This window comes from Aptenodytes forsteri, unplaced genomic scaffold, assembly GCF_000699145.1.
Source record: "Aptenodytes forsteri isolate BGI_AS27 unplaced genomic scaffold, ASM69914v1 Scaffold6, whole genome shotgun sequence".
In the NCBI taxonomy this organism is placed as follows: Eukaryota; Metazoa; Chordata; class Aves; order Sphenisciformes; family Spheniscidae; genus Aptenodytes; species Aptenodytes forsteri.
The window spans coordinates 2,315,262-2,327,401 of record NW_008795709.1 but is presented as its reverse complement, the minus strand read 5'-3'; the positions used below and the strand labels follow the sequence as shown (position 1 = coordinate 2,327,401).

General features: G+C 37.0%; 1 protein-coding gene across 1 annotated transcript in view; it reads right to left on the bottom strand.

Moving 5' to 3' along the window:
* Window positions 1-12,140, bottom strand: part of LOC103902324 — an 84,482-nt gene that overhangs the window by 63,292 nt on the left and 9,050 nt on the right. Inside the window, exons 2-8 of the mRNA XM_009283358.1 lie at window positions 11,747-11,816; window positions 10,710-10,840; window positions 8,907-8,995; window positions 6,075-6,174; window positions 4,631-4,674; window positions 3,358-3,435; window positions 747-777 (exon numbers count right to left, since the gene is read on the bottom strand). Coding sequence (XP_009281633.1) covers window positions 747-777; window positions 3,358-3,435; window positions 4,631-4,674; window positions 6,075-6,174; window positions 8,907-8,995; window positions 10,710-10,840; window positions 11,747-11,816 — 543 coding nt within the window. The remainder of the gene's footprint in view (window positions 1-746; window positions 778-3,357; window positions 3,436-4,630; window positions 4,675-6,074; window positions 6,175-8,906; window positions 8,996-10,709; window positions 10,841-11,746; window positions 11,817-12,140) is intronic.

Below are 12,140 nucleotides of genomic sequence, written 5' to 3'. Positions count from 1 at the left end.
AAAAAAACAAAAAAACCACCCAAACCCACCCCCCCCCCCCCCAAACTAAAAAACTATGTTGGATGAATGAAGTGGGTCCAATCCAGTGCCTCAATACTCATAGAGACATGATAATATATGCATGGAATGCGAGCTCTGACTCTGACTTGCCTGGCTTAAAGTGCTCGTTTACACAGTTAATTATTTTTGCTTATGCATAAACAATAGACAGATAAGGTTTATAAGCCTAAAAATTTGATAAATTCTTCCTTTTTTGTTTACAAGTTAGAAAAAACTCATACCTATCAGCCCTTCTTAGCAGTACACTTACACCTTTTTCAGCAGCCAAAGACAGAAGAGCAATGTGGACTACTGTTCTCAGGGAGAAAAAAAACCCAAAGGCAGTCAAAAAATGACCCGAGTCTAATCATAACTAAGCCTACCCTCTGCAATAAGATGTGAGGAAAAGAGAGAGATTGCCCTCTAGCGTTCAGTCACCAGAGAACAGCATAAGTGCTGTGAAAGGTTTTCTTAAGCTCTAGTGTAAAGGTCCAGTAAATGTTTGCAGAGCTGAACGGTAAGTGGTCTTGGCTGCATGAATGCACTCATGGCAGTGAGAAATTCCTATGTGAAAGGAGCTCTAACGACAAACACAGATATTTGACTTGGCTTCTTCCCCCCACATTTACTTTGTTGGGCTGGTTTGGATTTAACCTTATGTATCACAGACACTACGATTTACTAAGATCTAAATTACACATGCTTACTTTCAGGAGACTGCTAAAAATGTTGCTTTTCCTAAATGAGGGAGAAATCATTAATAAACTATAGTCAAGTAACTTCTGCAAACTCTGTCAGAGCTCTGTTGACCTATTGGCAATGTAAGTAATGTTGGTGGCAGCAGGTATTGCATGTTTTGGTCAGTACTGAAACTATGAATGATCATATTATTGTGCATTATTATGCAATGCATTATCTGCATGCATTGAAAATGGATTCAGACTGTCTAAATAACAAAAACCCCACCCCACCAAGTTTCTTTAAGTTAAGGAGTCAACAGGTTACTACTAAGCTATCAAATGGAAAATGCATTTTTCTGCAGCCCAAAGGCTTTCATAATATTTCCTCTTCGTGCATTTGGACCTAAATATAGTAAACAACTATTTATCAGGGGAGGGGGGAGCAGCAAAGCTCTCTAACAAATCTCCTCCCCTCCCTCCTTCTCCCCGTACCCTAAATGGATGTGCTGGACAAGTCCACTTTAGTCAGCCTTCTACTCTGCCTCTCCAAATGTAACATCAAAGCTCACACGTTATTTTGGTTTTGACTAGTTTTAGGAGTTTATCATACAGGCTGACGTGTAACATGCTTTTATTTCAAGAATTTCATCAATTAAATGCCTAAGCCTTTTTCAATTTGCAAACAAAAACACTAGTTTTAAGGCACCGTGATTAATTCTTTAGAAGACTTAACCCGAAGGTAAATAAGTTACTGTTATATTAGCATAGATACAATCATGCATGGTTCAGAAGTAGGCGTGCAGATCGATGGGGACAAGATGACAGAGCGGTATTGGGTGCTATCCTTCTATATTCTTTAGTAGCGATCCAAGTCAGCACCAGTTAACTCTAAGGCATGGTTCAGAAGTACACGTGCAGATCGATGGGGACAAGATGACAGAGCGGTATTGGGTGCTATCCTTCTATATTCTTTAGTAGCGATCCAAGTCAGCACCAGTTAACTCTAAGGCACAAGACTACTATGATTTTAGAGAGTTACATGACTTTTATACACACACTAGTATTAGCTATGCATATACAATGTATATATACTTGTCCGTAAAATTAGCTACTCCCACTCCAGTAGCTCATGGTTTAATATACTCAAACTTCCTTTTTTGTTTTTAAACGAGACTGCCATTTCTCTCAGAAAAATCCTTAAAAATAAAGAACTACCAAGCATTTTAATAAGAAAAGTAGTATTCTGCTTTTTCTTTCATTCTTTTATAGAGCGAGGTCTGTTGGAGTCACAGTTACAGGAGATTTTAAGAAGTTTCATGATACAGCATAAAAAAATCATCATGAGATAGATCAGAATAGGAATAAGATTAGCAGTTATAAATTTCCAAACTGAAAAGAATGTCTCATTGCCATAAACCCTCTCATTCGATTTCCCATTGAACACAACAGTGAGGAGTGAGTGCAGTTTGTTCAGGGCTAGCAGCCTTCTAATAGGTGAAAAGAAATGTCTGACCCTGTTTCTTTCAATGCCATATGTGCCTTCACCTGTAAATCAGCAGTGTTCAGGAACTCAAAAGCAGAATACATCTTTCAGGATCACGCTCTGAATCAGAAACACTCACTACAAGTAGCAGAAAAAAAGCTTGGCAGCCCTAGGGAACTAACCCAGGAGAGCAGCTCTTCAGATTGCAGGACACAGTGTCCTGCTGGTTCATCCACCTGGACTACAGGCTGCCCCCAGTGGCCTCCTTCCCAGGGTCAACTTGGGAACAGGAACACACCCGATGAAAACCACCCTTCTCTCCCGCATCTCTCCCACTGCTCTTCATCCCTTTCCTCCATCAAGTAAAGGAAGCGCTGCCTTTCTCATGACACAGCACAGGACAAGATTCTTCCCTCTCATCCCAAGGAAAATAGGAATAAACTACAGCCAGAATCACTCAACCTATACAAAACATGTTCCCTGACTACTTTTAAACTACTGCTTTTGACCAACTTGTTTTTAAGAGGCTACGTTAGTCCTGCCTTGTGGTACTTCTCAGCAGGCAGAAGGACCTACCTGCGTGAAAGTAATCCAGGAAGCCTGAACACAAGATACACACATAACTTTTTGAAAGGACTGACAGCTCAACACATTTGTGGAGATCAGGCCGTACAGCAGGAGAGGACTGTGGCATACATCCACCCCTACCAAAGCAAATTATATAAAATTTGTGACTGAGCAGTAGGCAACTCTGATCTAACTGAAGACTGATGAAACAGCATCCAAAATATGCATATTGTCTTCTCCATTACAATCATACATGAAAGCCAGTAACAAATCTTTCCAAAAAGCAGATGATAAAAAACACAGAAAAAATAATCTAAAAGAAAAAAAAAAAAATCAAAGTGCTAAATTTTTTTTCAAATCATCTGCTTCTTAAGTTAACAAAGAAAGCCCCCAGCTGACCAGAAAGGAAAACTGCAATAGGGAGAATAGACCTTGTAGAAGAGTAACATTAAGGCAGAAAAATATCAAGAGGCCTATATTGCCTCCCCTAAAAGAATAAAGTAGAAGCAGTTTTCACAACATAGATATAGTAGGAAACCTCATCTTCGGTCCACTACAAACATACATGTTGATGTCATGGTTACCTACCAGTCTGGTACTGCATGCCAATCAGTGAATATTCCACCTGTACATTGAGCACCACATTCAATGAGATGACCTGCAAGGCTGGGAAAATGGCATTTAAATAACTAAATATTCTGTAAAATCAGGTTTCACAAATCCAGCTTTAAACTATGATAATACAGTAGAAATAAAGCTAAATAACAGAACATGCTATTTTTTTTCCTCCATAGGCATCTAACACATTTATAAATTACGCATTAAACATAACAAGGGATTCTGAAAGATTAATGTAAGAAGAGTTGAAAGGAGTAACTTTTACGTGAAGAATCAAATGAATTTCCTGAAAAAAAAAAATTAACACCTAAAAGATTATCTGACACCAAGAAACAAGTTTCATTGGTCATTTCAAAAAGTCTTGATCTAAATTATCTGAGCAGTCTGCACTGTGTGTAACAAAATATGCAAAGCCCATTTTTAAAATCAAGAGTTACAAGATCTCACTTCCAATGTGAAGGACAGAATATATTATGATTACGTATCACGATTTTCAAATCTTTGATTGTGATAGTCCATAAACACTCAATAGAATTATGGGGAAAATCTTCATCTATCATCCCCAATTCAGTGGAGCTGGAGTTTCCCTCCACATTTATTCTCAAGCAACAGGGGGTCCAAGCATAATACTACTAGGTGTACTCAGGTTACCCAAGTAGTCACCCATTTTTCATGGACTTCAACGCAGTCGGATGATGCAAAAAGTTAACTTAGGCAACAGAATTTTACTCTATGCTTTCTGCATCAGATTCCTAACCTTAGGACTTACAACTTGGGTTTGCAAATGGGAGTACTGACACTGAGCTTCTGCACAACCATACACGGATGCTGACCTCTGACTGAATATCCTCCTGTGCATCTTTGAGGGTAAGGCCTGCTACCATCTCAACTATCAACAGTGATGGCCAAACAGAAGAAGCTGGGAATCACTGGTCTGTACTGTAAGATTTCATCTTTTGACACAAAATGGACAGGAAGAGAAAGTTAAGCTCTTAAATAAAATCATTCACTCCTTTCCTCATTTTGTTATTTTAAGTTGGTTCCAGAAAGAAGTTTCTATAATTTCAATTCCAAATGAGAGAATATTAAGTAAGCCTTAAAAAAGAACCCAAAACCTAACAATAACATTCAAATAAATGAATAATAATAATATGCAAAATCATTAAGTGCTTAAAAAGTTCTGTTATCCTGACATTATATGATATGAAATGTAAATTTACCCATTTCTTCTTATATCATTTACCTTCCCGCAGCTAGCAAGTCAAATTCATCCCTATTCCAGCCAAACTAGAAGAAAAATACAAATGTTACATATATAAAGGTTTCATACAGTACAGAAAACTGCACATAGTATGTTCACTGATTTGAGTAACAATGCATTGGATATTTTTACTTAACTGCAGAAATCTGAAGAACAACAATTGGCAGGTGCTGTACATGGATTTGAGTTGCTATACAGTAAATAAGTAAAAGAGCTCCGATGTATTTCAGTTCTCCTCTTATTAATACACCCAAACAAATATAAATTCTCAAAGTCACACCCTCTTCAAAAAAATTGGAAGTGCAATATTCATATTATTCAAAGTTTGCATAACCCAGAGGTTTAAGAATCTACCACCTATTTTGTATCATGTAAACAAACCACTATGTTTTTTCAACTTTTGAAAGTTATCAGTTTTTGGAGTACTACCAGTCATCCTTAAAAACTGGAAGTATGTTTTCTGTTTAACTAGAAATCATTTTTCCCCAAGTTCAATGCAGTGCAAGCAATATATTCATTGTTTCTTATTTAGAACTTAACAGAAATATCCCTAAACCTTTAAATAAATTAGATAAGGCCTCTCCGGAGTAGATAATACACACTGACAGCTATTTTGAAAATGTAAACAGCTAGGAATAAAATAACAAGTCATAATGGCAATTATAAATGGGAAAGTTTAATTCTTGATTAGCCAACGTTTGACATACATGAAGTCAGAAGAGTAGTCAGAAGAGTATGAAGTTTTAGAAAGGATGTTTGTAACTAGACACTAACACATACCCTCATATTTTTTTTTTAAATATGCACCAAAAGAAGCTTCCATATTTCACAGTGTGTGGTCATTCACAAAAATGTATATCCTATTCAAAATGCTTAAGAAAACCACATATCCTGCTTGTATAATTTGTTGAAATTCAAGGAATTTGAGAAATGTTGTATTGAAACTCAACTACTTAAAATAAAAACTGCTTACCCATTGAAAAAGACCAGTGCTTTAGACCACCTCACATGCCTCCCTCCCCCCCCAAACCAAAGTGAGCTCTACTATCGCCACCTTGTGGTACAGAAAAATATACTTGTTTCTTAACCTTACACACCAATTTTAAAGGGGACGAGATAGAAAGGGGGGGGGGGGGGGGGGAGGAGTAAGAGTGAAATACTGATGAAACATGGTAAGACTTCCTTAACTTCACCAAAACGCTTTCCAGCTTCATGATACACAAGTTCATAAATATCCCTGCTGTAAGTTTAGGAGAAGTGAAAGCTAGCAACTTTTCATGCATGTAAGGAAAAAAAAAAAATTAAGGTGCTCATTATTTTTCATTTAGTATCTACATTTTCCTAAGGAGCAACAGTTGTCTGACAATGACTGCTGAATATTCATTCACGTATGTTCATTACCATATGGAAATTAACTCGTACTTACAGAATGAATGAGTGGTCCTAATACAATCCCACTGTCAACGCATCTACCTGTCACAACAATATCAGCTCCAAGGTCAAGAGCCCTGCTTATTGGTCTTGCACTAAAGGTGATAAAACACAACAGTTAAGTACTTTTACTTTTCAAAGCATCATTTAAAAAAAATCAGTTCCCTGCCACACACAGGATAAAAATCACTTAAAAATCCTGTAGGAAATCAATGAAATCAACTTTAACGACCAAGTTGTCATTTTGTATATACAACAAGAATATTTTAAAAAGCAATCATCAGAACACCCGATCAAATTTAGGTACCTAAATGACATAATTGAAACACTCGTCTTGATGCTCATAGAAACTGTCTTGAATATAGTGCATAGAGGGTCACTTCTATTATCAGTAACAGAAAATAGTAAGTGTTTTTCAGAGATTCATTGCTCGTATTTCATTTGTAGATGAGTGTATAAAGACCAATATTCTTCACAGAGAAAACTTGGTGACTTTGCCCTCCAATTTTAAACCTTTCAGGTCAATTTCCATAGGCATTTTTTAGAACTTGCAGTATCAACCAACTTCAAGAGGAGCACCGTGCAGTCATTTTCAAAGAAACTCAGGCAACGGATTTTCCAGATTGGTCAGGTAAGAGTCAGCCCAGTCAGAATTAGTCAGGCTTGAAAATATTCACCCAGGTGAACCGCTCGAGTTTATACACTTTAGTGAGCAAGCTTTGACCAGAGCGTGTGGCTCCTGGCTTCTAAACCCATGCTATCTGCTGGATCCTTCTATTCTTCATGAAATAGGCAGCTTCAACACACAAACCATGTAAACCGCGTGCCCTGAAGAATAAAATCACCAGCAGTGCTTTTCTACAGTTTCTATAGACTTAGCCCTGTTTTTGTCAAGAGGTAAGTTAGGAAACACAAAAGTTTTCTTAGTGATGTAAACATAAAACGTAAGTAGGTACTTTTTTCCCCCAATGCTACATGAACCAAAGGATACTAGCTAGAACAACAAGCAAATATACAGCATACAGAAGCTATTTACACCTCTGGGCATAGTGTTAAGTAACAGTCACAGGTAAAAAGCACAAATGGGGTTTCTGCATACGTACATACAGGATACTGATAGAAAAAACTGTGTAACTACCTTTAACAAGCAGTAAATAAAGCCGTTTGGCTCTTATTCTTAAAAATGCACGTGAACTCAGTCCACAGAACTCCTAATAGCCCAAATCAGGAGGGACAGAAGAAACACTTCAGGATTGATACCCCAATGCAGATTTTTCAGATGGAGCTTACACACTTGAATCAAGAATCAAACTGTAAACATAATCAGATTTAGGGAATTAAAAGTGAACTATCTACAGAACTTTCAGATTTTACCCGATACACTCTGATGTTGACTTGTTTTACAGGCATATATAAATTTATCATTTGCTTTTTAAATAAGCATCCAGTGCTGATGCTGTCAAAGAAAAATGTAACTTATGAAACAATTGATTTAAGAGGCTGGTAATAGCTTTACATTTCAATGCAACTGAGATTAAGGGGCCCATAAAGAAATACCGCTTTTATTAGAAAACCAAGAGTCCGCTGTTCTAGCATCTGTTAATGAAGCAGAGGTAATGGATTTTTAAAATGCCTCATCCTCATACTAGCCTGCTTTTGTCCTCTCTCCTTTGATTTGCATTGCTTTTTTAATTCATGAATAAATAATGAACCACCAGAATTGGAATGAACACTTTCTCACAATTACAAATCTTAAACATTATTTCTTAGGTTTCATTTAGTTACTCATGATCTGCAAATGTTGCAAGTCAAAGTTTAACAAACAGAAAAATCCAGCAACAGAAAACACTAAAGATGAATTTAAAAAGACTCATCTATTAAAAGTTTCTTATTTTGCAGAGCTAAATACATGCTGTGTTAGGTATAACCATACTCTGCTATCTGCCAGTAATGCATTTTTGAAAAGTGCAATGATAATGACAAAAGAGAGAGCACAGCAGTTTTTCCATAAACATTAGTGTAAAAGAGGGGGGACTGTGTGCACAGACTTTAGAAATACACCGAAAAGAAATACAAGAGGGATGATACATGACATGGAGGATGGAAGAGCAAAAACAGGATCACCAGGATCATCAACTGGAAGATATGCTGGCTTTTGGGAACACCTGACCATTGTCCCATTTCTCAGTCCTTCCCCTTTGATAGACTTGATTGACATTGATCCATCTGAAGAAGTTGATGGTGACAATGAAAATGCGACTGTTCACAAACAGGTAGCTAGAACACCTGCATTTAGAGATTTATGGGAGGCCTTTAGTATCATAAAGGAGGCAAAGGAGATCTTTCAAAAGTGATCCATCCTGGAAAGCCAGCTTCCAAAATTTCAATGGTACAAAGCCTGACACACGATTCAGTGCAGCCTAATGGAACCTCTTACAGCACTCAGAGCGTGTTCCAGTACTTTAATTCCTCGTTTGCACTTTTCTAGTGACAATATCCTAAACAACTGCTCCATGCAGCCACAGGATACTCCGCATATGAAAAAGGATTTTTGCAATTGTTATAATTAAACTAAAACTATTTTGGCTTGAACTAAAACCTGAGGATTCACAGGAGATTTAATGCTAAGGAGTCACAACTGGCAAGGTTCTAAATTAAAAGTTTATTTGCAAGTTACAAACAATTTTTTTTTTCTGGTTGCCTGAATAATGCAAAGGTGAACCTCACATAGCAGGTGGTTGTACTTACAAAACCAATGTGTTAAAATTGTTTTTCCACAATAAAAAAATATTATTTCCATAATAAACAACTTGTTAACATAACTCACCCAAGATACACATTCATGCTATGAATGCTCTCTGGAAATTGTCTGCCACTCTCTAAATCAGTGATACCAGTTCCTTTTAGGTTCTCCTTCTGTTAGAAAACAAAGAAAACACCAAACCTATGAGTATTTTGTAGTATCTGCTGTAAGCCTTTTATTAGTATCAGACAATAGATCCACTTCATAGCAACTCTAAGCAAAGTATAATCATTGAAATTAGCAACAATACAAATCAGTTGAATGGCTAAAAGCCCTAGACACACTTTTAACCATAGTTTTCCAGCACACAAAAAAACAAGTTGGTCTTTAAAGAAGGCTAGTCCATTCACAGATGATCAACTACAATGAATTGGTATATTCCCTAGGCTTTTAAACTGCCTTTAATTGCTGTAGGACTGAGTAAATCAAACCCTGCAAACAGAAATGTGTCTGCCATAACGGCAATGGTGGCATGGCCAGAAAACAAGGCTAATTCTGCAGCTCCAGGTGATCCTTAGAATACATCGTGTTTCCAGAGAGGGCGGTAGGGGGGTAGGTGTTTTTGACCATGCATTAGGCAGCTTGGGAAACCAGTGGATCCAGGGGCCAGTGACTGCATAGACTCAATGTCTAATGCTAGTTACAGGGGGGATCTATAGTGTGGGAAAAAAGCTTCCACTTTGAATTAATTTGGTATTCTATGGTAAGGACTGAAATCCTCCAAACCACAAACAACATTTCCTAGTGTAATTTATTATGTTTGGTATCAGCAGTAAAAGTTGTCTGTAGACAGTAAAAGCTGTTTCTTCTTTGTTCCTGTAAGTTATGTACTGACAATAGCATAGAAAATAATCCATTTCAGATCAGAAACGTCCATGCCAAGCTCAAATAATGACAATTTCACTGTCATACCAGTAATGAAATTCTGGACCACTACTAAAGTAAGTTCAGTAGGGTAGAAGTTTCTTGAAAGGAAGTCCAAGCACTGCACATAATTTGCAAATAATCTTACTTGACCATCTTCCACATTCAACAGCATGCAAGGAGTAACAGGGCCTATACTGATAAATAATTTTCCAAGTTACATACAAAGATTTAACCATAGTGCAAACTTATCCCCTCTTAACCACTATCAATGTATGAACTGTTCTCACAGTATCTTTTCAGGTATGGCCAACGCTTTTTGAGGAACCAGACTTCATACTTAAAGCATCATCCTTTAAGTCAAAAAAAGCCATATATTTCATCTCTACACTTCAATGGTTTTTTAAAATATTAACACTTCAATCCTCCCACTTAACATTACCTTACTGGCCATAAACTAATTACTTAAAAAAAGAAAAAACAGCTACCTGTAAACAAAATAACAACAGCAAATGCCTATAAACTACTAAAAACAGCTAGAAGGGATGAACATTTGCACACGTAGTAACTACACCACATTTAAATTTAAGAGATTTAACACCCAGGATTATTTAGTTTAGACAGAAACAGTAAGTAACAGCACATTCTAGCTTCTACTGAAAAGCAAGCAGACCTTAGATCAGATTCATGGTTTGCTTCAAAAAGATAGCAGCAGATCCAGAGTCTTGTAAAATTCACCCCCATCACACACCAAACATAAGATGTGCCAACAATTGTTTTCATGCATTACAAAAAAAAAAAAAATAAAGTGAAGCAACAATTTTTAGATGCTTCGAACGGTAGAAGGCTACTGCATAAAGATACAGAAAATAAGTTCCTGCAGGACAGTAAATGCCACCTTCATGCTATATAGACTAAAATAATTTCCACAATGCTACGAAGCCTTAAGACAAAGTAAAATACCTCACTCATTAGGTCATCTCCAGCAACAACAGCTATTTTCAAATCAACATCTGCTTTCTTTGCCACCTCCTGAAGGGCAGCTGCACAAGCAAGTGGATTAATTCCACCAGCATTACTGATGACACGAACACCTAAACAAAAGACAAATTAAGTTCAGCAGCATCAACAATCACTTGTATTTTAAAAACTTAAAGCATGCTGAAACACAAGCAAGGTATCATCTGCAAGATGTCAGACATCTAATCAAGTAAAGCACTAAAATCACATTAAAATAGGAACACTATTTAATCTGTGAAAGGAGTGGAATAAGCCAATGCAAAACTATTTACAGAAAAATAATTGTTATAGATACTTCTCATCTTCCCTTTATGCATGGAAGGAGAAAGTGACCAAAAAGACATACATGACAAGGCAGACAGACAGTATCAAAACAACTCCTACAGCAACAGTATTTGACACCAGTCATTCAAGCATCCATGCTCTCCAATCAACTGCATTTTAGAAGAAATACGCATCTATCTCCATAAATTCCAGACTGTGTTAGCAAGATATCGGGTACTTGGAAGTAATTCCCTTTCTCCTCTCAAGCTCAGAAAGCTGTGAAGCTATACTAATGTAAACAGAAAAAAAGTGATCAGAAAATAAGTGATATTCTAGAACTACATGGGAATGTTGAAAACCTTTTAGATTGCATGGAAAACATCTAGATCTCACGTTTTAACAAAGATCTGTAAAGCAATCTTCCATTCACAAATTAAAGCTACAATAAGAAATACATGGAGATATATGTATATATTTATAATTACAGCAAGCATTTCAAATTAACCCAATTTAAATATCATCATCAGACCTGCACTTCACATCTATTACAATGGGATTTTTGCCGATGTTTAAATCATTATTCCCAGAGGACAGGAATTGAACAGGAATTTTTCACTGGGGTGAAAAACAGCTGTTTATAGGAATAGTAACTACACAAAACCCACCTAAGCAATTGAACTTAATTAACATACAAATTCACGTGAAGAGCAGCGTACCTTTCCTGTGAATATCTTTTATATAGGGAGCCATGGCAGCGGAGACAAAATCCGGAGTGTAACCTAAAACCTGAAATAATTAAAAGCTGTTATCATTTGTTACGGTTAAGTCAACCCAATCCCTTTTCTTGATTAACAGAAAACAGAAAAGAGGGAAGAACGACTAGCTCTCAAAATGTTTGGATAATGATAGAGGAAAGGACAGGAACGCTTTTACTAGATGAAACTGAATATATGAAAATAAATAAATACATGCAAGTAAGAAGTATGCAAAAGCAAACGTGTCCCCGTAACCTGACGTGTTTTAAACAGACTCCGAGCGTGATTTGGGTCGGAGGAGAGCTCGGGAGGTACCGGAGCCCACCCGCCTCACCGCGGGGCTACACCCCACCCA